At 39.2% G+C, this 22,262-nt stretch overlaps 2 protein-coding genes across 2 annotated transcripts; both read right to left on the minus strand.

The window, feature by feature from the left end:
* Nucleotides 1–361: 361 nt before the first annotated feature.
* LOC138868381 (uncharacterized) lies at nt 362–9,276 on the minus strand. Its single transcript, XM_070145932.1, has 3 exons — nt 8,984–9,276; nt 8,626–8,836; nt 362–403 (listed from the first exon to the last, which is right to left on the minus strand). The coding sequence occupies exons 1-3, from the start codon at nt 9,274–9,276 to the stop codon at nt 362–364; spliced, it is 546 nt and encodes a 181-aa protein (XP_070002033.1).
* A 1,426-nt stretch (nt 9,277–10,702) lies between these two features.
* LOC138868382 (uncharacterized) lies at nt 10,703–13,834 on the minus strand. Its single transcript, XM_070145933.1, has 4 exons — nt 13,414–13,834; nt 12,382–12,951; nt 11,070–12,192; nt 10,703–10,889 (listed from the first exon to the last, which is right to left on the minus strand). Exons 1-4 carry the CDS (start codon nt 13,832–13,834, stop codon nt 10,703–10,705), a joined length of 2,301 nt encoding a protein of 766 aa, XP_070002034.1.
* Between the last annotated feature and the right edge of the window lie 8,428 nt (nt 13,835–22,262).

Raw genomic sequence — 22,262 nt, forward strand, 5'->3', positions numbered from 1 at the left:
TCACAATAAAGAGGTCCTGAGTAATGTTAAGAGTATGGAGGATCAGAGTAACAAGGAGTGCAATTACCAACTAGAATAAGAGCAAAGATAGAACATACTGAAAATGCATACATTTTAGCAGATCAGTAGGTAAAGAATGTGTTACACGTACTTGATTTTAAGTTCAATCTACTGTTAGTGTCAAAGCTTACTAGGGATCTCAGATGTTGGGTTAGCTTCTACCCTAATTTCTGTCTGTTTCAGGAACTCTTAAGTGGGAAGGTACCGAGGATTGGTAAAGAGCCAGCAGGCTTGTACTTGTTGAATAAGAAAGCAGCAATGTCAATGTTAGCTGGTGTAATTTAGAGAAACGAATTAGAATCTAGTCTTTGATATCTGAGGTTGGGACATGCAGCCATGAGGACTGTTCAGCAAATTCCAAGCATAAAGAATAAAATTAGCAGTAGTGAAGTTAGTGGCTGTGATTTATGCCCCTTGGCAAAATAATGTAGATTACAATTTCCATAAGTACTACTTGTCACACCCCCTTTTTTAACCAAACCTCACTATCCCTCTTAAAAATAATAAAAGGATTTCGCAAAGCCCGAAAGGGTTTTTCAATTTTGAAAGTGACAAAAGATTGTTCAAAAGGAAATAACTCAGAGTCGCCACCTGACTTCGATTTCGGTGTGCCAGGTCACCGTTTTTTTAAATGATTTTTTCCTTTTAAAATATTTCAGACTCTAAAACCAAGTCTGCACCAGAGATTCAGGTAAGGGGGTTCACTTGACTCGGGGAGAAGGTGTTAGGCACTCCCCAAGTCCCGTGAAAATCACGGTTGCGTACATGATCAAGTTGACTTTTTAGGATATTCGAATTAAGGTAAAAACATAGAAACGGGAAAATAAACACACAAGAGGCTCGAGGTTGTTCCCACCTAATAAAAGAAGAAATAAAAATAAAAATGAAAATAAAATAGTACGAGTTCTACTTTAGGTCTCTAAATACAAGTACTTCGGGGCATTCCCCGGAATAAAATATATGCAAGTCCTTTGGGGCATTCCCCGGATAAATGTAACTAAGGGAACGATCTCTTGCCTCAAAACCAACAAAAATCCTAAGGCTTGCCTACCCAAATGTGATCGGCCGAAGCATGTTCCTAGCGGACAATGTAATTAAATAAACAAATGAAAGAAAACTAAATAAGGTAGAAGAAAATTCTAAATCATGCTCATTCCTTTCTCAACTTCTCATTTTTATAATTAGACCGAGCCCAGTAACTAAAGCATGGAGACAAATCAATTGCTAATGGGATTCGGCCTTTCCCCATTCCCACGGTCCCAATATCCATAATTCAATCGAACTCACAGTCAAACAACAGTAATTAACAAGACAAATCATCTGACATAAAGTATTGAGTATTCATAGAAAATATGAACTAAACAAAACTAAAATAATAGTTACTACGAGTTAAAGAAATGCAAATTATAGCCATTTGGAAGAGCCATTCAAAGATTGCTAACCCGCCCAGAACTTTCATAAGACTAAACAAATCCATTTTAAATGTTGTTCACGTAATACTCATTCAGAAGTTAACTAGAACATATATTAGGCAAGTTAAATGTCACTGTTCCATATGTTTCCATAATAGTTTTTAACAGAAAGTTCAAGAGACGTTAAGTAAATGGTAGGGTATGACGAGGGCTTAAATTAAATGAAAAAGTAAGACACTTCACGTAGTGTCATCAGCAACATCAACAGATAGTTGTATTCAATCCAGAGCAGCACTGAACACATACATAGCTGCAGAAGCTTGCTTTACATATCATTTGTCTATGTCTAAAATGAGCAAATCATGGCAAGTAGCTTAAATCTTAACGGAACTTTGTGAGATAGGTCCAAGGTATTAGAACTTTGCTTAACTTTGAAAGAATAGTCATTATCGACACTATGTTTGGAACAATATTCAAACAATCAAGCACAACACTCTCTATGATAACATTACGACAGTATAAGATCCAAGAAAATTGAAACACAATTCATTTCCAAAATACGAACAAGCTACTGAAAGAGACTAACAATCACAATGGCACAGATTAAATCGAAACGGGATTAACAAACCCCTGCTAACATAACTCTATATCTAATTGATTAAAACATGATACCAACAAACCGGTCTCAAAATGGCTCTTCCGGCTAAATTTGCAATGAAAACTAAGATAGATGGGATAATGGGAATGAACCTGAGAATGCGAGTTCCTTCTTAATAGCGGATAATTAAGAGAACCAGCTACAATGCTCTGAATCCAAAATCCGAACGAGAAAAGCAGCAACTAGATTGAACAGGAACCGCGAACTCGACTTCGAACGGCAAGTCCAGTCAATCAAACTCCTAATACCTCAGTTGAATTTCAGAAGAAGAACGAAACCCTTTCTTTTTGAATTTTCTGGCCTTTGTAACAAATTAAGAAAAACGACAGAATTAAAATTTTTTGGTATTTTTTTATATCTTCTCTATGGAATTCAAAGGAAAACAGGAAACAAAAATCCAAAAGCTAAGAACAAAGCCTCCTCTCTTTTCGTCAATTTTCTCCGAAAAAAACAAAACCCAAAAAAAGAAAAAAAAAACCCATCTCTGTCCAGACCCCAAATATATAGCTTCCTCTCGAAGCTTCTCCTTCTCCAACAAGAAATCTCTCTAAAAACCCGAATTTGCCCTTCAATAAATTCAGAAATTCCCCTGCCCCCAAACGAAAATCCCCTCTTGTTCTTGTTTCTGGATGGTTCTGAGACAAATGGAAGACTAGGATTTAAAGTTTTCAAATCCTACGTCTACCATTAATCCGAATTCCATCCAAGGGAAGCAAGAGCGCGTGGAAAGGGGAAAAATGAAATATCTTCTTCTGACAGAGATCAATATGGTTTTGAGGACGTGGAAGAGAGAAAGGAGAGGAGGGGGGACCATGAGGGTTCATTTATGGTGAGGTTTGTGCTGGGTTATGGCAGCAGAAGGTGTGAGGGAGAAGAGGGTGCGGCTGGTTTAGTCTTTAGGGTTAGGGGTTGGAGTGATATAACTGAGTTTGTATTTGGGTGTGTGGATATAATGTGGGCCGTTGGATTTGGTGAATGGATGGCCGAGATTAAAGGGTAAAATGGGCAGGTAGATGGGTCGATCCGGCGGGTCAAAGGATTGGGGTTAAGGAAGGGAATGGGCTGCCCGATTTTGGGCTTCTACTTGTGTAAAATTGGGCCAAGATTTTGTACTTCTTCAATTTTTAAAAGTCCATTAAATAGCCAACCCAATCTTTTTTAAATTAAAACTAAACTAATTTCAATTAATTAAATAAACTATGTAATAATATGAAACTATATATTTTTTAATATATCATGTTTTATATAAAATAAAAAGTAAGAGTGAAAATCATAGTAAAATAAAATATATGGCTATAAAAATCTTAATAGCCTAAACTAAATAGAAATAAGATAAAACATGAAACTATATACATATATTTATTATTATTTTTGTATTCTTTTATATTGAATTTAATAATAAAGTGAAATCTTATAGAAATAAGTTTAAATAGATATCCTAAAAATACTAGGACCATTAAAGGTAATTCTAATGCGTGGGTCAAAAATTACGTCTTACAGCTGTCCCTCTTTGTTTGGAAACACAAAGAGTTTTCGGAGCAAAGAACAATAAGCAACGTAATTGATTTATGACCCGACACTTATTCAAAAGAAAATAAAGTTGGCTAAAAAAGATTGTAACCGAGCCCTGGTATCTGAGCTGCCTACATATCCTTGACTATAAAGGAATCAGGTCACGTGTAGCTCAGAGTGTGAGGAGCAATGGAGTACCGAGGTGGAGAGTCGAGTGAAGTGTCGTCGAGGTTCCGGTCCGCGGTTCCTGCCATTACATAAAAAATAAAAGGAAAAATTACAGCAAAAGTAAAAGGAAAATACAAGATCCTATCTACTTCTTATCTTGAATCTTCCGTGAATCTCTACTTGATCTTCAATATGCAACTGAAAAATGAACCATGTTCTTCAGGCGGGCTCCTGATACTTCTTGAATTTGCGAATTGAAGTAACTCTGAAATGAATTCCCTCGTTCTCCAGGTGGGCGCCTGCCAATAGCTTGACTTTGGTATAAAATGAGTTCCCTCGTTCTCCAGGTGTGTGCCTGATTTCCAAAACTTGAATTGTGTTCCCTCGTTATCCAGTTGGGCGCCTGATTGCTAAAACTTGAAACTGTATTCCCTCGTTATCCAGGTGGGCACCTGATTGCTAAAACTTAAAACTGTATTCCCTCATTATCCAGTTGGGTGCCTGATTGCTACAAAACAGTCAAAACAAAAGAAATTTTTCTGCCCCAGTTTGGGATCTAGGCATATTTGTGAGTGTTAATTGGATCATGTTACCTACAGAGCTCTAAGAATTTAAAAGCTAAATCCCATTATCCAGGAGGGCCCTGAAAACTTCAAATTGAATCTCATCTTAAGAGTGATAACTTTAAGGCTAAATTATATTTTCTAAAGGGAGAACTTACGCTAAAACTTAAAATTAAATCCCATTATCCAGGAGGGTCCTAAAAATCTAAAAACTAAATCCCATTATCCAGGAGGTTCCTGAGGGCTTTTAAAATTAAATCCCATTATCCAGGAGGGTCCTGAAAATTTAAATACTAAATCCATTATCCAGGAGCGTCCTGAAAACTTTTAAAATCAAATCCCATTATCAAGGAGGGTCCTAAAAACTTTTAAAATTAAATCCCATTATCTAGGAGGATCCTGAAAGCTTTTAAATTAAATCAAATTATCCATGAGGGTCCTGAAAACTTTTAAATTAAACCCCATTATCCAGGAGGGTCCTGAAAACTTTTAAAATTAAATTTCATTATCCAGGAGGGTCCTGAAAATTTAAAAATTAAATCCCATTATCCAGGAGGGTCCAGAAGGATTTAAAACTAAATTCCATTATCCAGGAGGGTACTGAAAACTTTTAAAATTAAATCTCATTATCTAGGAGGATCCTGAAAGCTTTTAAATTAAATCAAATTATCTAGGAGGGTCCTGAAAACTTTTAAATTAAACCCCATTATCCAGGAGGGTCCTGAAAACTTTTAAAATTAAATTCCATTATCCAGGAGGGTCCTGAAAATTTAAAAATTAAATTCCATTATCCAGGAGGGTCCTGAAGGCTTTAAAACTAAATCCCATTATCCAGGAGGGTCCTGAAAATTTAAAAACTAAATCTCATTATCCAGGAGGGTCCTGAGAATTTAAAAACTAAATCCCATTATCCAGGAGGGTCCTGAAAATTTTAAATTAAATCGCATTATCCAGGAAGGTCCTGAGAATTTAAAAACTAAATCACATTATCCAGGGGGGTCCTGAAAATTTTAAATTAAATCCCATTATCCAGGAGGGTCCTGAAAATTTTAAATTAAATTTCATTATCCAGGAGGGTCCTGAAAATTTAAAAACTAAATCCCATTATCCAGGAGGGTCCTTAAAATTTAAAAACTAAATCCCATTATCCAGGAGGGTCCTGAAAATTTTAAATTAAATCGCATTATCCAGAAAGGTCCTGAGAATTTAAAAACTAAATCCCATTATCCAAGAGGGTCCTTAAAATTTTAAATTAAATCTCATTATCCAGGAGGGTCCTGAAAGCTTTTGAATTAAATCCCATTATCCAGGAGGGTCCTGAAAATTTTAAATTAAATCCCATTATCCAGGAGGGTCCTGAAAACTAAGAATGAACTTACCTGAGCCATGCTCTCATCTTTGAGGATTCTGAACATAATTTCTTGCTCCCTGGACCATGCTTTTTCATGGGAGGTCCCTGTGGATTTAAAAATTTTCTTGCCCATGTTTCAGACAAATAAAATCTTGTTAGTTTGAAAATGGGGTGGTTAGTTTGTGACATTCTTGCTGAGTGTCTGCTTCCGCTACTGCAATGCTTCATTCTGATTAGCTGCTTTGGGATAGCAAGAAGTTGTTTGACCTTTTGATTAGAACTGGACCACAAAATCTCTGCATGACCTGAATCTCTCACACTCACTTGTCACATTGTGTTTTCATTTTGAAAGTTGTTGAATCCTTCTATTTTCTCAAAATTCAAGATTCACATGATTGCCTGAACCTCAGTTATCACCATACTGCTTATTCAAAATCAAGTCAATTGTGATGTGTCTGGCCGGACTCCGTTTTGTGCAATTTAGAAGCTGGTAGTAGGCTATGAAATCCTTTCCTGCTTGTTCAACAAGGGCTGACTCAAAAGAGACCCATTAAGATAGACTCAAAGAGCAAAGTGAATAATTTTTGACAAAAGGAACAAAGGAAAATTTTGAGCAGAGATGACTATATGAAGAAGAATGAGAAAAGAAGACTTATCTGAGGGAAGCAGCCAGCTCCAATGATCATGACATGCAATTTGGACTGATCAGCCTAATCCGTCCAACCAATCATATTTTCAGTTCATGTCATGTCTTCATACTTTAAAAACCGGGCTTTCAATGGTCCAATTTCTCTGTAAAGTCATGAGCCTCATTCGACTTGTAGTGCCCTGAAGGGTTTTCACCAACAAGCCTCTCTCATTTGTTCATCCCTCAACTCACCATCGCCTTACGGTGCCCGCGAGGGTTTTCACCAATAAGAATCTCTCATTTTAAATTTTCTCTCAACTCACCATCGCCTTTATGGTGCCCGTGGGGGTTTTCACCAATAAGACTCTCTCATTTTAAATTTTCTCTCCTGCGCCCATGAACAAAGTGTTACCCATGATGTAAATCATACCTCTATCTCGCTTGACCTGGCATCCTCAAAGATTGATCGAAAGGTCTTTCTTTGGATCGTAATGTAGGCTTTTGGACAAGGTTAGAAAGAAAGGGTGGCATGAAGGCTCAAACTAACTTAAGATGAAAAGGGGTCAAAATTACAACTTTTGGAATCAGATCTTTTCAAAACCAAAACTTCTGCCCCAGTTTCTTTGGGTCTGGGGAATTTTAAATTTTCTTTTGATGAGACCGAACCGTAAGGCTGCCTACGTATCCTTAAAAGGAATCAGGTCGAACGTAGTTCAAAAGGAAGTTGTTTTTTCTCTCTCTTTTTTTCTTCTTTTTTTTTTTTTATTTCTTTTTTTCTCTTTTTTTCTTTTTTTTTCTCTTCTTTCTTTCTTTTTTTTTTCTTTTCTCTTTTTTCTTCTTCTTTTTCTTTCTTTTTCATTCTTCTTATTTTTCATTCATTCATTCATTTTTTTAGTTCTCTAATTCTGTTATTAATTCCAAAAGAGGGGTATGAAAGAAAATAAATAAAGCTCAAAAGGGGTAACAAAGGATGGAAGTGTTTGGGTAGCGGAACAAAATGCCCTCGTCATTTCATTTTTGAACATGCCAAGTACAAAATACAACTGAAGGTAAGCAAAGAAATCATACATAGTACCTCTTAACTGCATCAGAATTGATAGTCATATCTACATATTTGCCTTCTATGTCTGTTAAATACAAAGCATCATTGGGCAACACTCTTGTCACAACGAATGGCCCCTGCCAGTTTGGGGCGAACTTGCCTTTGGCTTCCACCTGATGAGGAAGGATGCGTTTCAATACCATCTGGCCCACTTCAAATCTTCGAGGACGCACCTTTTTGTTGTATGCTCTATCCATTCTCTTCTGATACAATTGACCATGACATACTGCAGCCAATCTTTTCTCATCAATCAAACTCAACTGCTCTAGCCGGGTTTTGACCCACTCATCATCATCAATTTCAGCTTCTGCAACGATCCGAAGGGATGAAATCTCAACTTCTCTAGGTATAACTGCCTCAGTTCCATATACCATCAGATAAGGAGTTGCACCTACTGAAGTGCGAACAGTAGTGCGATAACCCAGTAAGGCAAAAGGCAACTTTTCATGCCACTACCTAGAACCTTGAACCATCTTACGAAGTATCTTCTTTACGTTCTTGTTAGCAACCTCAACAACTCCATTTGCCTTGGGGCGATACGGGGTGGAGTTCCGATGCATGATCTTGAACTGTTGGCATACCTCTTTCATCAAATGACTATTTAGATTAGCAGTATTGTTTGTGATGATCACCTTGGGAATTCCAAACCGACAAATGATATTTGAATGAACAAAATCCACTACTGCCTTCTTGGTCACGGACTTGAAAGTTACAACTTCGACCCACTTGGTAAAGTAATCAATGGCCACCAGAATGAATCTATGCCCGTTTGACGCTGCCGGCTCAATTGGTCCAATAACATCCATGCCCCAAGCAACAAAAGGCCAAGGTGCAGCCATTGTGTGTAACCCGGATGGGGGAGAATGAATTAAATCACCGTGTACCTGGCATTGTTGACATTTGCGAACAAAATTGATACAATCCCGTTCCATGGTGAGCCAATAATAACCTTCTCAAAGTATCTTCTTTGCCAAAACATACTCGTTCATATGCGGCCCGCAAACTCCAGAATGTACTTCAGCCATGATAGTTGAAGCTTCTTTAGCATCTATGCACCTCAGCAGTCCTAAGTCCGGAGTCCTCTTGTACAAGATTCCTCCACTAAAAAAAATCCACTAGCCAGACATCGAATGGTTCTCTTTTGGTCACCTGTAGCATGTAATGGATATACCCCCAACCTGATGTATTCATTGATATCGTGGAACCAAGGTTCGCCATTGATTTCTTCTTCCATCACATTACAATAAGCATGTTGATCATAAACTTGGATATGCACGGGGTCAACATAAGCCTTGTCTGGATGATGTAACATTGACGCCAGAGTAGCCAAGGCATCAACAATCTCATTATGAATCCTGGGAATATGTCTAAATTCGACCGACCTGAATCATTGGCAAAGATCATGCAGGCACTGTCGGTACGGTGTGAGCTTCAAATCTCGAGTCTCCCATTCTCCTTGAATCTGGTGAACCAACAAATCTGAATCTCCCGGAACAAGTATTTCCTAGACTCCCATGTCTATAGCTAACCTCAAACCCAGAATGCATGCTTCGTACTTAGCCATATAGTTGGTGCAATAAAATCGAAGCTGGGCTGTTACAAGGTAGTGTTGCCCTGTTTCAGAGATAAGTACAACCCCTATTCCGACACCTTTCATGTTAGCAACTCCATCAAAAAAGAGTTTCCAACCCGCCTTTTCATCATGGTCAATCTCGTCAACACTCATGACCTCTTCATTAGGAAAATAAGTCTTCAGTGGCTCATATTCATCATCCACCGTATTCTCGGCTAAGTGGTCGACCAAGGCTTGGGCTTTCATCATGGTCCGAGTCACATAGATGATGTCAAACTCTGTAAGTAAAATCTGCCACTTCGCTAGTCTTCCCGTGGGCATAGGCTTCTGAAAGATATACTTTAGAGGATCCATGTGGGAAATGAGGTAAGTAGTGTAGGACGACAGATAATGCTTCAACTTTTGTGCCACCCAAGTCAGGGCGCAACATGTCCTCTCAAGCAGAGTGTACTTAACCTCATAGGGAGTGAACTTCTTACTGAGATAATAGATTGCTTGCTCCTTCTTTCCCGTGATGTCATGTTGACTCAATACACAGCCAAAAGAATTATCCAAGACTGTCAAAGAGAGAAATAAAGGTCTTCTAGGCTCTGGTGGGACCAATACAGGTGGATTCGACAGGTATATCTTAATCTTATCAAATGCTTCTTGACATTCATCAGTCCACTTGACCGCAACATTCTTCTTCAGCAGCTTAAAAATGGGCTCACAAGTTGTCGTGATCTGAGCAATAAACCTGCTGATGTAATTTAACCTTCCAAGCAAACTCATCACCTCTGTTTTGTTCTTTGGCGGCGTTAACTCTTGAATAGCTTTGATCTTCGACGGGTCTAACTCAATACCTCGTCGACTGACCACGAATCTTAGCAGTTTCCCAGACGGGACACCAAATGCACATTTTGCTGGATTGAGCTTGAGGTTGTACCTGCGGAGCCTTTGGAAAAACATCCTCAGGTACTTGACATGGTCAGACTACTTCTTTGACTTTATGATCACATCATCTACATAAACCTCGATCTCCCTATGTATCATGTCGTGAAATATAGTGGTCATTGCCCTCATGTAAGTTGCCCCAGCATTCTTCAAACCAAATGGCATTACCCGATAACAGTATCTTCCCCATGGTGTGATGAATGCTGTCTTTTCAGCATCTTCCTCATCCATCAAGATCTGGTGATATCCCGCATAACAGTCCACAAAAGACCCAATCTCATGCTTGGCACAATTATCGATCAGAATGTGAATGTTCCGCAATGGAAAATTATCCTTCGGGCTTGCTTTGTTAAGATCACGGTAATCAACACAGACCCTGGTCTTACCATCCTTCTTTGGTACTGGCACAACATTGGCTAACCAAGTAGGATATCGAGTGACTCGAATGACCTTTGCAGTAAGTTGCTTTGTGATTTCTTCTTTGATCTTCACACTCATATCAGTCTTGAACTTTCACAACTTTTGCTTGACAGGAGGGCATGTTGGATCAGTTGGCAATTTATGAACTACCAGATCAGTGCTCAGGCCCGACATATCATCATATGACCATGCAAAGACATCTTTGTACTCAAACAATATTTTGATTATTTCCTCCTTAACTTGCGGTTCTAAATGCACACTTATCTTGGTTTCCCTAACATCATCCTGGTCCCCTAAATTGATTGCTTCGGTCTCACTCAAATTAGTTTTTTTTTTCTTCAAATTGTTTTAGCTCTTTACTGATTTCCTCAAATGCTGCTTTGTCATCATATTCTGTTTCATCATCAGATTCTACTTCTTGGATTGTTATTTCAGGATTAGATTGGCTTTTAAGATTCGGCTGAAAATTCTTCATGCATATCATGTCACTGCAACCAGCATAAAAAGAACTGTACAAAAGAAAAATGAACAAAATAAAACACTATTAAGAATAACGGAAAACGGAAAATTTCATTTCATTGAAAATAAAAGGATAGAAGGGTTTGAACATCAAAACAAGAAAAAACTAAAAATATGTATTACAACCCTGGAATAACCCAAACAACAGAAAGGAAAACAAAGCAAACTACCAAAACTCCTTCCTGGTGGAGAGAGAAGTGGCTTCCCAATTTCTAAGCTTCACGTTTGGGCCAACGAGCTGCACATTTGCTTTACTAGAGCCTTCACCAACTTCTACCATAATGACCTCTTCGAACAGACTTTGGAACCTCTTAATCAGCTCTTCATCAACATCGACCACAGGTTTTGGGATTGAGGAGGTTGGAGGTTTTTCGATCCCTGGCTTGACAAAAGACTTAGAGATGTGTGGGACGGGCTTGGGGAGCGACCATACCTTCTGTTTCAGATTTTTAACCCTTTTCATGTCCTTCTCTGTGGGCATGAATCCCAAACCAAATGTACCAGGATTTCCACTGGGGCGCACTGGATGCACAATACCCTGCAGAGATGGGCCCAAATCCTTGCCTGGTACAAAACCATTCTTCAACATTTCCTTCGCAACCATGACGGACGCGGAGGATAGCTTAGGACCCGGAATGCATTTTCCCTCAGGAATTTTCTCAACAGACACTGTTTCGAAAGTCTGATAGACCCAAGGTACCTTATCATCTTCAGCTTCGATGAACAGAACAATTGTATCATTATAAGCTGATAAGTCTTCGTCACCGTGCACAACTATTTCCTGCATGTCCCATTCAAACTTCACCATTTGGTGCAGAGAAGATGGGATTGCCTTAGCAGCATGTATCCAAGGCCTGCCCAACAACATATTGTAGGAGACAGTCACATCTAACACTTGGAATTCCATGATAAACTCAACTGGACCTATCGACAATTCGAGCATTATATCTCCAACAGAATCTTTGCCTCCCACATCAAAGCCTCGGACACATACACTATTCAAGTGGATTCTTTCGGTGCCAAACTTCAGTTTTTGTAGGGTAGACAAGGGACAAATATTCGCACTAGATCCATTATCAACCAAAACCCTTGAGACAACAGAATGTTCGCACTTCACTGTGAGATAAAGAGCTCGGTTGTGTTCTGTTCCCTCCATAGGAAGTTCATCGTCCGAGAAAGTGATCCTGTTTGCTTTGAAGATCTCGCTAGCTATCTTTTCCAAGTGGTTCACTGTGATCTTATCAGGAACATGTGCCTCATTCAAAATCTTTATCAAGACCTTGCAATGTTCATCTGAATGTATCAACAAAGACAAAAGAGAAATCTGAGCTGGTGTTTTCCTCAACTGCCCCACAATGGAATAATCCTGCACTTTCATCTTTTGCAGGAACTCCTCAGCCTCTTCCTCGGTAACCGATTTCTTTACTGGCATTTGGCTATCCTTGAATGGCTTGGCTTTCCTTAATTCTTCTTGGGTGAAACATCTCCCAGAATAAGTCAATCCTCCAGTTTCATTAACTTCTTCCTTTATTTCTTTTCCTTTGTTTGTCACTATCACTTGTTTATAATTCCATGGAACAGCCTTGGCATCGACCACTAGCAGCTGGGTTACTGGTCTAATAATGATAGTGGTAATAGGAGCCCCTTTCACAACTATGACAGGCTTACTTGGAATCCCTGGTACTACCACTTTTGAACTTTCCAAACTTGCCCTGATATCTTTCGATAGCCCTTTCACGACCAACACTGGTGGTTTCGAACTGAGTGAACTTGGCTTCTCTGTCACCCCTTCGACTGTCAAGAGCTTTGCTTTGGTAGAGTCTGGAGCTTTAACCAAATTTCTTTCACTGGCCCGAATCATCATGACGGACTTAGAAGACTTCTTGGGCTCCCCATCCTTATGAACTATTTCAATCATATGTGTCTTTGCATGGGTTGACAAAGGGTTTTGGTTGATGTTTGGCGTATCTGAGCTTTGGACTATAATTTGGTTTGTATCAATGAGCTCCTGAATTGCCCATTTCAAATGCCAACACTTCTCTATGTCATGCCCTAGAGCATCAGAACAATAGGCGCATCTTAGGGAATAATCGAGGTTCTTTGGAGGGGGATTTGGTATCTTTGACTCAATCGGCTTCAAGACATCCAACTGCCTTAACCTTTGAAACAGACTAGCATAGGACTCTCCAAGCGGGGTAAAAGTTTGTTTTCGTTGTTGCCTCTCTCTCCTATACTCTGGCCTTGATCGAAAATTTGAACCAGTGGGGTTTTGATAGGGCTGTAGGGGTGGATAGGTATTTTGTGGAGCTGGGTAGATATTTTTTGGAGCTGGAGCACACCATTACGGGTAAAGAGGGGGTTGAGCATATGACTGTGTATGGTGAACAAGGTATTGGGATGGCCTGGCTGAGTATTGGGGGTTTTGCGGGGAAAAGTAATGTTGAGGTGGATTATATGGAGCTTAGGCGTAGGTTTGAGGTCGGGGTCGAGGATGGGTGTACTGATGAGGTGAACCCCTCTGGCCATGCCATGATGCGGAGACAAACATAGCGACATATTCCTTCTTCTTCTTGCCTACCAAACTTCCGGTACCACTCTGGATTGCCTGGGTGGTTGCTTTTATAGCAGAATAGCTCATGATCTTACTCAACTTGAGCCCCTCTTCCACCATTTCTCCCATCTTCGCCACGTCATTGAAAGACTTACCAATGGCTGAGATCAAGTGGCCATAGTAAGTGGGCTCCAGGGCTTGAATAAAGTATTTAACCATCTCGTCCTCTTCCATCAGAGGATTGACTCGTGCAGCTTGCTCCCTCCATCGGAACCCATATTCTCTAAAGCTTTCACTGGGTTTCTTTTCCACCTTGGTCAGAGATAGGCGGTCTGGAACAATGTCTATATTGTACTGAAAGTGTCGGGCAAAGGCCTGAGCCATATCGTCCCAGGTGTACCACCTGCTGGCGTCCTGGCGGGTGTACCATTCTAAGATGCCCCACTCAGACTTTGGCTGAAGTATGCCATTAGTAATTCATATTTTCCCCCGGCGCCTCTCATTTACTGCAATAACCTCTTAGATGAGCTACAGGATCCCCATGTCCGTCATACAAGTCAAACTTGGGCATCTTGAACCCGGCAGGCAATTGGACATCGGGGAACAAACACAAATCCTTATAGGCCACACTCACTTGGTTTCCCAACCCTTTCATATTTCTCAATGATTGCTCTAGACTTTGTACCTTCCTAAACATCTCTTCTTGCTCTGCGTTCTTAGGTGGTTTGTCAGTTTCAACATGAGGCTCAAATTGGGGATTGTAAGAGTAAGGATCTAGGACTTTGAAGGTGGGCTCCGGTGCATAGTAGTGGGCATCTATAGCGGGGAATGCGGGCTCATTAGAGGATCGGTGGAGGGTAGCTTATGGAGGGGGTACAAAAATAGGAGCAGATGTCGGAGTAGGGTATGAGGTTGTTTTGGCTGGCGGAGCATGAACTATTTGGGCTGAAGTGCCGGGGTAGTTGTGGTAAGGGGTAAAGCCAGGTGCATGTTGTGGGGAAAGATCAATGGTATTGGTCATCTGGGATTGAGAGAGTGGTGGAATGGAAGCAGGGTTTTCTGTGTAGTTGGTAGGGAACGAGGGTGGAGGATGTCCCTTAATCCAGGCTTGATACATTTCTTCCATCTGATGCTTCAACCTCCGAACCTCCTCTTGCAGTTCCGATTCCAACTCAACAATCTCCCTTGTTGGGTCTACAACTCCAGTGTCTATTTCCTTGCTAACCATGAATGTTTGTCGCTTTGATCGGGTGTTGTATGGATGACTTGCCAGGATGGCAACAAACTAACCACCTTCCTGAAACTTAATAGAGATAATAGAGGATAACAACACAAAACCACCATGTTAGCGTTAGAGCATTTATCAAATAATAATATCACATTACGTGCAATGCACCTAGCAACAATTAACGGTTCTAAAATGGCTTTGAGGGTCGCAGGGTTATATGGCATCATCCCAATTTGCTCATTTCAATCCTTTCTTCTCTTTCTTTTCCAACACCTCTTATCACTCTTTTCTTTTTCTTTCTCTTTTTATTTTGAACCAAAAATTATTTGATCGAATCCGATGTGGGTTGCCTACGTATCATATCCCTCATGAATCAGACCAAGCGTAGTTCTGGAGAAGTGGTGGAAAATAAATTGAAAACAAAATCTTTTTGGGATTTTTCATTTAAAACATTTTGATATTAAAATACAAAGGGAAACATGATAATGAAAGACATGACAGACTCAACTACACTACGACAGACTCTGACACTACCTAAAGGACTCGGTACTTCTAGACAAGACACGAAAGAAAAAGACAACATAAGACAATCTCAAAACACCTAAATAGAATGACTCCTCAAGCTGCTCCTGAATGCGATTGTCCTGACAGGGATGGTCCTGGGCTGTCCGTCATGCTCAAACTCTGTAACATGCCTCGTAAAGAAACACCAATGCTGGGAATAAAGGCCTTGGTGTGTGCCCCCGCATCCTGAATGTCGACCCTAAACAAATACTGGCCATGCTGCTCCACGTTCGCTGCCAATCCCGCTAACTGAGACTTTATCAACTCAAGCTTATCCCAGGGATCTTGGTCCGATGCCTCCTCAAAATCATCTGTCTGAATTGCCCGACCCCTAAGTTGTGCTGGCAATGGGGTGTTGACCCCTGTCGGGACGGACTGTAACCAAATCAAGTACTCCTGAGTACACTCGGCCTACCAACGTTGTCTACTAATATATTTTTCTTCATCCTCTTTGCATTGTTCCAGTATTGCACATACTTGATTTCATCAGCCGCTTTTTTGCTAAAATTTATGATATGCCTCCGAAGATTCAAAGTTGGAGGCTCCTCTTGTCTTCTGCCCAATTGCCGCATTACCCTAACGGGAGTATACAGTCTGATACACTTAAGTCCTATCAGCATCAGGAAAGGCTGCATGAGGCACCCTACCAAGATATCATCCAAAGGTAGCCAAATGTAAGCCCACAAAACATTCCCATTTGTCCTCGAACCAAGGAACTCAATCCAAGCCAGGACGCCTACTGGGTATGTAAACCTAGGAGATTTCATCCTACGTTCGATGCATACCACCCGATCCCTCAAGGCACGCTCGATGGGACAAAGTAAGGAAGCGCTGTGCAAATGCTCCATCATCCACAACTGTAGCAAAAGGTTACTTCCTTCAAAATATCTGACACCTCCCCTAACCTCACTCAGGGCTCGATACAACTCTGCTAAGATCATCGGCACAACAGTAACGGTTTTGCGTTACCTCTCATGAAATAGTGCCATTACCACTAACTGCAGACGGGTGCTAATTTACCTCTCATCTAATGGAAAAACCAATAATCCCAACAAAGCAAGGCTGAAAGCTTCGAGGCGACGTCTTTGCCACTTTGCCTTGGTTGTGCAGAACTCATCCCAAAAGATGCCAAAACTATCCTGTGGTCCAAATCTAGCAAACAAATAATCCAAGGATATCCAGGACTGCTCAAGACATTTTAAATGCTTATTATCTTTCAGGCCCAGGTCGCTGAGGAATCTTGTACTAGAGTGGTCTCGGGGAAGTATCGTGTCCTTGCCTATATAGCTTAAACGAGTGAGACCAGACATTTCCGCCAAAGTAGGAGTCATCTCACACTCTCCAAATCTGAAAATCAAATTTTGCGGATCCCAATAAGTTAGCATCGCCTCCACTAAGTCTGGGAGGGGTGTGATCTCAAGAAGGGAAGTTAGAGTGCCCAATTTCTGCATTAACAAATGCTGCTCTAACGATGAAAACATTTTCCACCACTTGATCAACTTCCTAGGAATCTTTACTATCATCAGCACTTTGGATTGAATCAGCAGGTCCATACCTAAATGAAGCAAACATGGTTAGCGACTCGGGACACTACGTGACCCTAACACATTTCCTAGTGGACAAATGCAGGACACAACTTGGCTATATTTGCAAAATGGCCTAAGTGGCTGAAAGTAGCTATTAGCGTAAACTTGACAAAGTTGACCCCTAATGCATGAGAAATACTCCATTTAAAGCTTACATGACTCTAATACCGACAATCATGGTCTTAAAGATTACTTTGCAGAAATGGACCCTTTTTTTTGCAAACATGGCTGATCTGGCCAAATGTGGCTAGGGACGCAAACACGCCATGATTGGACCTTAAAGTGATATGACACCGAGTTATAAACTCAACATCCTAAGACATGGGTAATTGAGCCACCCTTGCGAAAATAATCCTACTTTGCAAGAATGGTCGATGTGGCCAAAAGTGGCTAGATATGCAAATTTGACAGGAATGAACCTTAGAATTAAGAGGACACTTTATTGTAGACTCAAGATCCTAAGACAAGAGATAACAAACTACTTTGATAAAACACTTCTATTTTGCAAAAACGGCCAATGTGGTCAAATATGGCTATACATGCAAGATTTGGCTACGACCCCAGAAGCCAAGAACCTAGGACCTACTAGGAAGACCGGACCCTATGTTGGTTGCCTACGTATCCCACCCCAGAAGACGAGAATCAGGTTCGCGTAGTTCGGGAAGATTAGATATGGGAGAAAGCTTAAGAAATGACACTAATTTAGAAAAATATTTTTTTTGTCTTTTGTCTTTTTTTTTTTTTTGAAAATGATGGAAAATGTAAAATCTTTTTGGATTTTCTTTTTCATTTTCATTTTTGAATTTTTTTGGAAAATAGTGAAAGTGTAAAATCTTTTTTGGATTTTTCATTTTTTATTCATTTTTTTTTGAATTTTTGGGAAAATAATGGAAAAGTGTAATTTTTTTTTTTTGGATTTTCTATTTTAAAATTTCTTTTGTATTTTCTTGAAAAAGTCGTGAAAGAAAAATATAACTGAGCCCTACTTGCTTCATTTTCACCTTTCTTTCCCAAACATCGGTCCGCCAAATGACCTTTTTACCCTCAAAGATGCAACATATATCACATGGGAATGATCGAATGTCTTTTTGGGCCACGGGCCCATTTTGACAAAATTTGGATAGGCTTCCTATAAAGGGACACTGTGCCTGGGACCGAGCCCTACTAGGTCCGAATAACATGATGCAAATAAAAATGACCTAAAGGCTGACCTAAGTTTGGGGTTCACTAACAACGCAATTCGGGGGAGTGTATGATCGATGGTGGCTGCTCAAGCTTTCCATCCACTCCATATGTCCGACAACTCCCCCTCCTAAATTAAGGGTAACTCAACAAAGTGTTCGTGCACGCGACACGTACTCCGAGACTTGTTGCAGAAAGAAGACCTATGGTTATGCAAATGATGACAGTTTATAAAGCAGTAACACATTAAAAAAACTGTAAACAAATAAGTAACTAGCAAATAAAACGAAATAAACAAAATAAAATCAAATAAAACAAACGAAACACATAAAAACCTCAACCGAATATCCTAAAATCCAACAAGATCAAGTACTAGCTCGGACCTGCAAGTCCCCAGCAGAGTCGCCAGAGATGTCACACCCCCCTTTTTAACCAAACCTCACTAACCCTCTTAAAAATAATAAAAGGATTTCGCAAAGTCCGAAAGGGCTTTTCAATTTTGAAAGTGACAAAAGATTGTTCAAAAGGAAATAACTCAGAGTCGCCACCTGACTTCGATTTCGGTGTGCCAGGTCACCGTTTTTTTTAAAAATAATTTTTTCCTCTTAAAATATTTCAGACTCTAAAACCAAGTCCGCACCAGAGATTCAGGTAAGGGGGGTCATTTGACTCGGGGAAAAGGTGTTAGTCACTCCCCAAGTCCCGTAAAAATCACGGTTGCATACATGATCAAGTTGACTTTTTAGGATATTCGAATTAAGGTAAAAACACAGAAACGGAAAAATAAACACACAAGAGGCTCGAGGTTGTTCCCACATAATAAAAGAAGAACTAAAAATAAAAATGAAAATAAAATACTACGAGTTCTACTTTAGGTCTCCAAATACAAGTACTTCGGGACATTCCCCGGAATAAAATATATGCAAGTCCTTCGGGGCATTCCCCGGATAAATGTAACTAAGGGAACGACCTCTTGCCTCAAAACCAACAAAAATCCTAAGGCTTGCCTACCCAAATGTGATCGGCCGAAGCATGTTCTTAGCGGACAATGTAATTAAATAAACAAATGAAAGAAAACTAAATAAGGTAGAAGAAAATTCTAAATCATGCTCATTCCTTTCTCAACTTCTCATTTTTATTATTAGACCGAGCCCAATAACTAAAGCATGAAGACAAATCAATTGCTAATGGGTTTCGGCCTTCCCCCATTCCCACGGTCCCAATATCCATAATTCAATAAAACTCACAGTCAAACAACAGTAATTAACAAGACAAATCATCTGGTATAAAGTATTGAGCATTCATAGAAAATATGAACTAAACAAAACTAAAATAATAGTTACTATGAGTTAAAGAAATGCAAATTATAGCCATTTGGAAGAGCCATTCAAAGATTGCTAACCCGCCCAGAACTTTCATGAGACTAAACAAATCCATTTTAAATGTTGTTCACGTAATACTCATTCAGAAATTAACTAGAACAAATATTAGGCAAGTTAAATGTCACTGTTCCATATGTTTCCATCTTCCAATAATAGTTTTCAACAGAAAGTTCAAGAGATGTTAAGTAAATTGTAGGGTATGATGAGGGCTTAAATTAAATGACAAAGTAAGACACTTCACGTAGGGTCATCAGCAACATCAACAGATAGTTGTATTCAATCCAGAGCAGTGCTAAACACATACATAGCTGCAGAAGCTTGCTTTACATATCATTTGTCTATGTCTAAAATGAGCAAATCATGGCAAGTAGCTTAAATCTTAACGGAACTTTGTGAGATAGGTCCAAGGTAACAGAACTTTGCTTAACTTTGAAAGAATAGTCATTATCGACACTATGTTTGGAACAATATTCAAACAATCAAGCACAACACTCTCTATTATAACATTACGACAGTATAAGATCCAAGAAAATTGAAACATAATTCATTTCCAAAATACGAACAAGCTACTAAAAGAGACTAACAATCACAATGGCACAGATTAAATCAAAACGGGATTAACAAACCCCTGCTAACATAACTATGTATCTAATAGATTAAAACATGATACCAACAAACCGGTCCTAAAATGGCTCTTCCGGCTAAATTTACTATGAAAACTAAGATAGATGAATAGTGGGAATGAACCTGAGAATGCGAGTTCCTTCTTAGTAGCGGATAATTATGAGAACCAGCGACAATGCTCTGAATCCAAAATCCGAACGAGAAAAGCAGCAACTAGATTGAACAGGAACAGCGAACTCGACTTCGAATGACAAGTCCAGTCAATCAAACTCCTAATACCTCAGTTGAATTCCAGAAGAAGAACGAAACCCTTTCTTTTTGAATTTTCTGGCCTTTGTAACAAATTAAGAAAAACGACAGAATTGAAATTTTTTGGTATTTTTTTATATCTTCTCTATGGAATTCAAAGGAAAATAGAAAATAAAAATTCAAAAGCTAAGAACAAAGCCTCCTTTCTTTTCGTCAATTTTCTCCGAAAAAAATAAAACCCAAAAAAAAAAAGAAAAAAAAAACCCATCTCTGTCCAGACCCCAAATATATAGCTCCCTCTCGAAACTTCTCCTTCTTCAATAAGAAATCTCTCCAAAAACCCGAATTTGCCCTTCAATAAGTTCCGAAAATCCCCTGCCCCCAAACGAAAATCCCCTCTTGTTCTCCTTTCTGGATGGTTCTAAGACAAATGAAAGACTAGGATTTAAAGTTTTCAAATCCTACGTCTACCACTAATTCGAATTCCATCCAAGGGAAGCAAGAGCGCGTGGAAAGGGGAAAAATGGAATTTCTTCTGACAGAGATCGTTATGGTCATGATGACGTGGAAGAGAGAAAGGAGAGGAGGGGGGACCATGGGGGTTCGTTTATGGTGAGGTTTGGGCTGGGTTATGGTAGCAGAAGGTGTGAGGGAGAAGAGGGTACGGTTGGTTTAGTCTTTAGGGTTAGAGATTGGAGTGATATAACTGAGTTTGTATTTGGGTGTGGGGAAATAATGTGGACTGTTGGATTTGGTGAATGGATGGCCGAGATTAAAGGGTAAAATGGGGGGGTAGATGGGTCGATCCGGCAGGCCAAAGGGTTGGGGTTATGGAATGGAATGGGCTGCCCGATTTTGGGCTTCTACTTGTGTAAAATTGGGATAAGATTTTGTACTTCTTCAATTTTTAAAAGTCCATTAAATAGCCAACCCAATCTTTTTTAAATTAAAAATAAACTAATTTTAATTAATTAAATAAACTATGTTATAATATGAAACTATATATTTTTTAATATATCATGTTTTATATAAAATAAAAAGTAAGAGTGAAAATCATAGTAAAAATAAAATATATGGCTATAAAAATCTTAATAGCCTAAACTAAATAGAAATAAGATAAAACATGAAACTATATACATATATTTATTATTGTTTTTGTATTTTTTTTAAATTGAATTTAATAATAAAGTGAAATCGTATAGAAATAAGTTCAAATAGATATCCTAAAAATACTAGGACCATTAAAGGTAATTCTAATGCGTGGGTCAAAAATTATGTGCTTACACTACTAGTTCAACATCTATCTTCCAGTTAATTCATCTAGATGTTTGGGGGCCCTATAAGGTGCCTACATATGATAGGAAGCAATATTTTGTCACTATTGTGGATGATCTTAGTAGGTACACTTGGGTTTGTCTAATACATTCCAAATGTGAAGTGATAGTTGTGTTGAAAACTTTTCTTTCCATAATAAAGAATGAGTTTGCTGCTACTGTGGAGATTTTGAGATCTGATAATGGTTCAGAGTTTTCCAATTCTAAATGCAATGAACTGTTGGCTTCACTTAGTATTGTACATCAAAGTAGTCGTGCTTACACACCACAATAAAATGGCATTGTGGAAAGAAAGCACAGACACATTTTGAAATTGGCAAGAGCTTTGAAATTTCAGAATGGAGTCCCTATTAAGTTTTGGGGAGAGTGTACGAGAACAGCAGTCTATTTAATAAATAGACTGCCTACACCAGTATTGCAAGGAAAGACTCCATATGAGTTGTTGTATAAGAAACAACCCAATATTGACCATCTCAGCGTCTTTGGATGTTTGAGTTATGCAACCTAAAACCAAGAAAACAGTATTCCTTGGTTATTCTGATACTCAAAAAGGGTACAAGCTATATGACTTAGACGATAAAAGTTTTCCTTTCAGTAGAGATGTTACCTTCAAGGAACATATCTTCCCATTTAAAGACATTGACAGTGATGAAGATGATATGT

The sequence above is a fragment of the Nicotiana sylvestris genome, chromosome 5, assembly GCF_000393655.2.
Source record: "Nicotiana sylvestris chromosome 5, ASM39365v2, whole genome shotgun sequence".
In the NCBI taxonomy this organism is placed as follows: domain Eukaryota; kingdom Viridiplantae; phylum Streptophyta; class Magnoliopsida; order Solanales; family Solanaceae; genus Nicotiana; species Nicotiana sylvestris.

Bases quoted from the DNA above. Each gene is read 5' to 3' on its own strand.
- LOC138868382 (XM_070145933.1), bottom strand. From the start codon at position 13,834: ATGGCTCAGGCCTTTGCCCGACACTTTCAGTACAATATAGACATTGTT. The intron at 12,952-13,413 runs GTTCACCTCATC...CTGATGCTCTAG, and splicing joins ATCATGGCATGGCCAGAGGG to GGCATGACATAGAGAAGTGT. The intron at 12,193-12,381 runs GTTTCACCCAAG...TGATACATTCAG, and splicing joins ATTGACTTATTCTGGGAGAT to ATGAACATTGCAAGGTCTTG.
- LOC138868381 (XM_070145932.1), bottom strand. From the start codon at position 9,276: ATGATGAAAGCCCAAGCCTTGGTCGACCACTTAGCCGAGAATACGGTG. The intron at 8,837-8,983 runs GTTAGCTATAGA...CCAATGATTCAG, and splicing joins GCATGCATTCTGGGTTTGAG to GTCGGTCGAATTTAGACATA. The intron at 404-8,625 runs GTATATCCATTA...TTTGCTGAACAG, and splicing joins ATGAATACATCAGGTTGGGG to TCCTCATGGCTGCATGTCCC.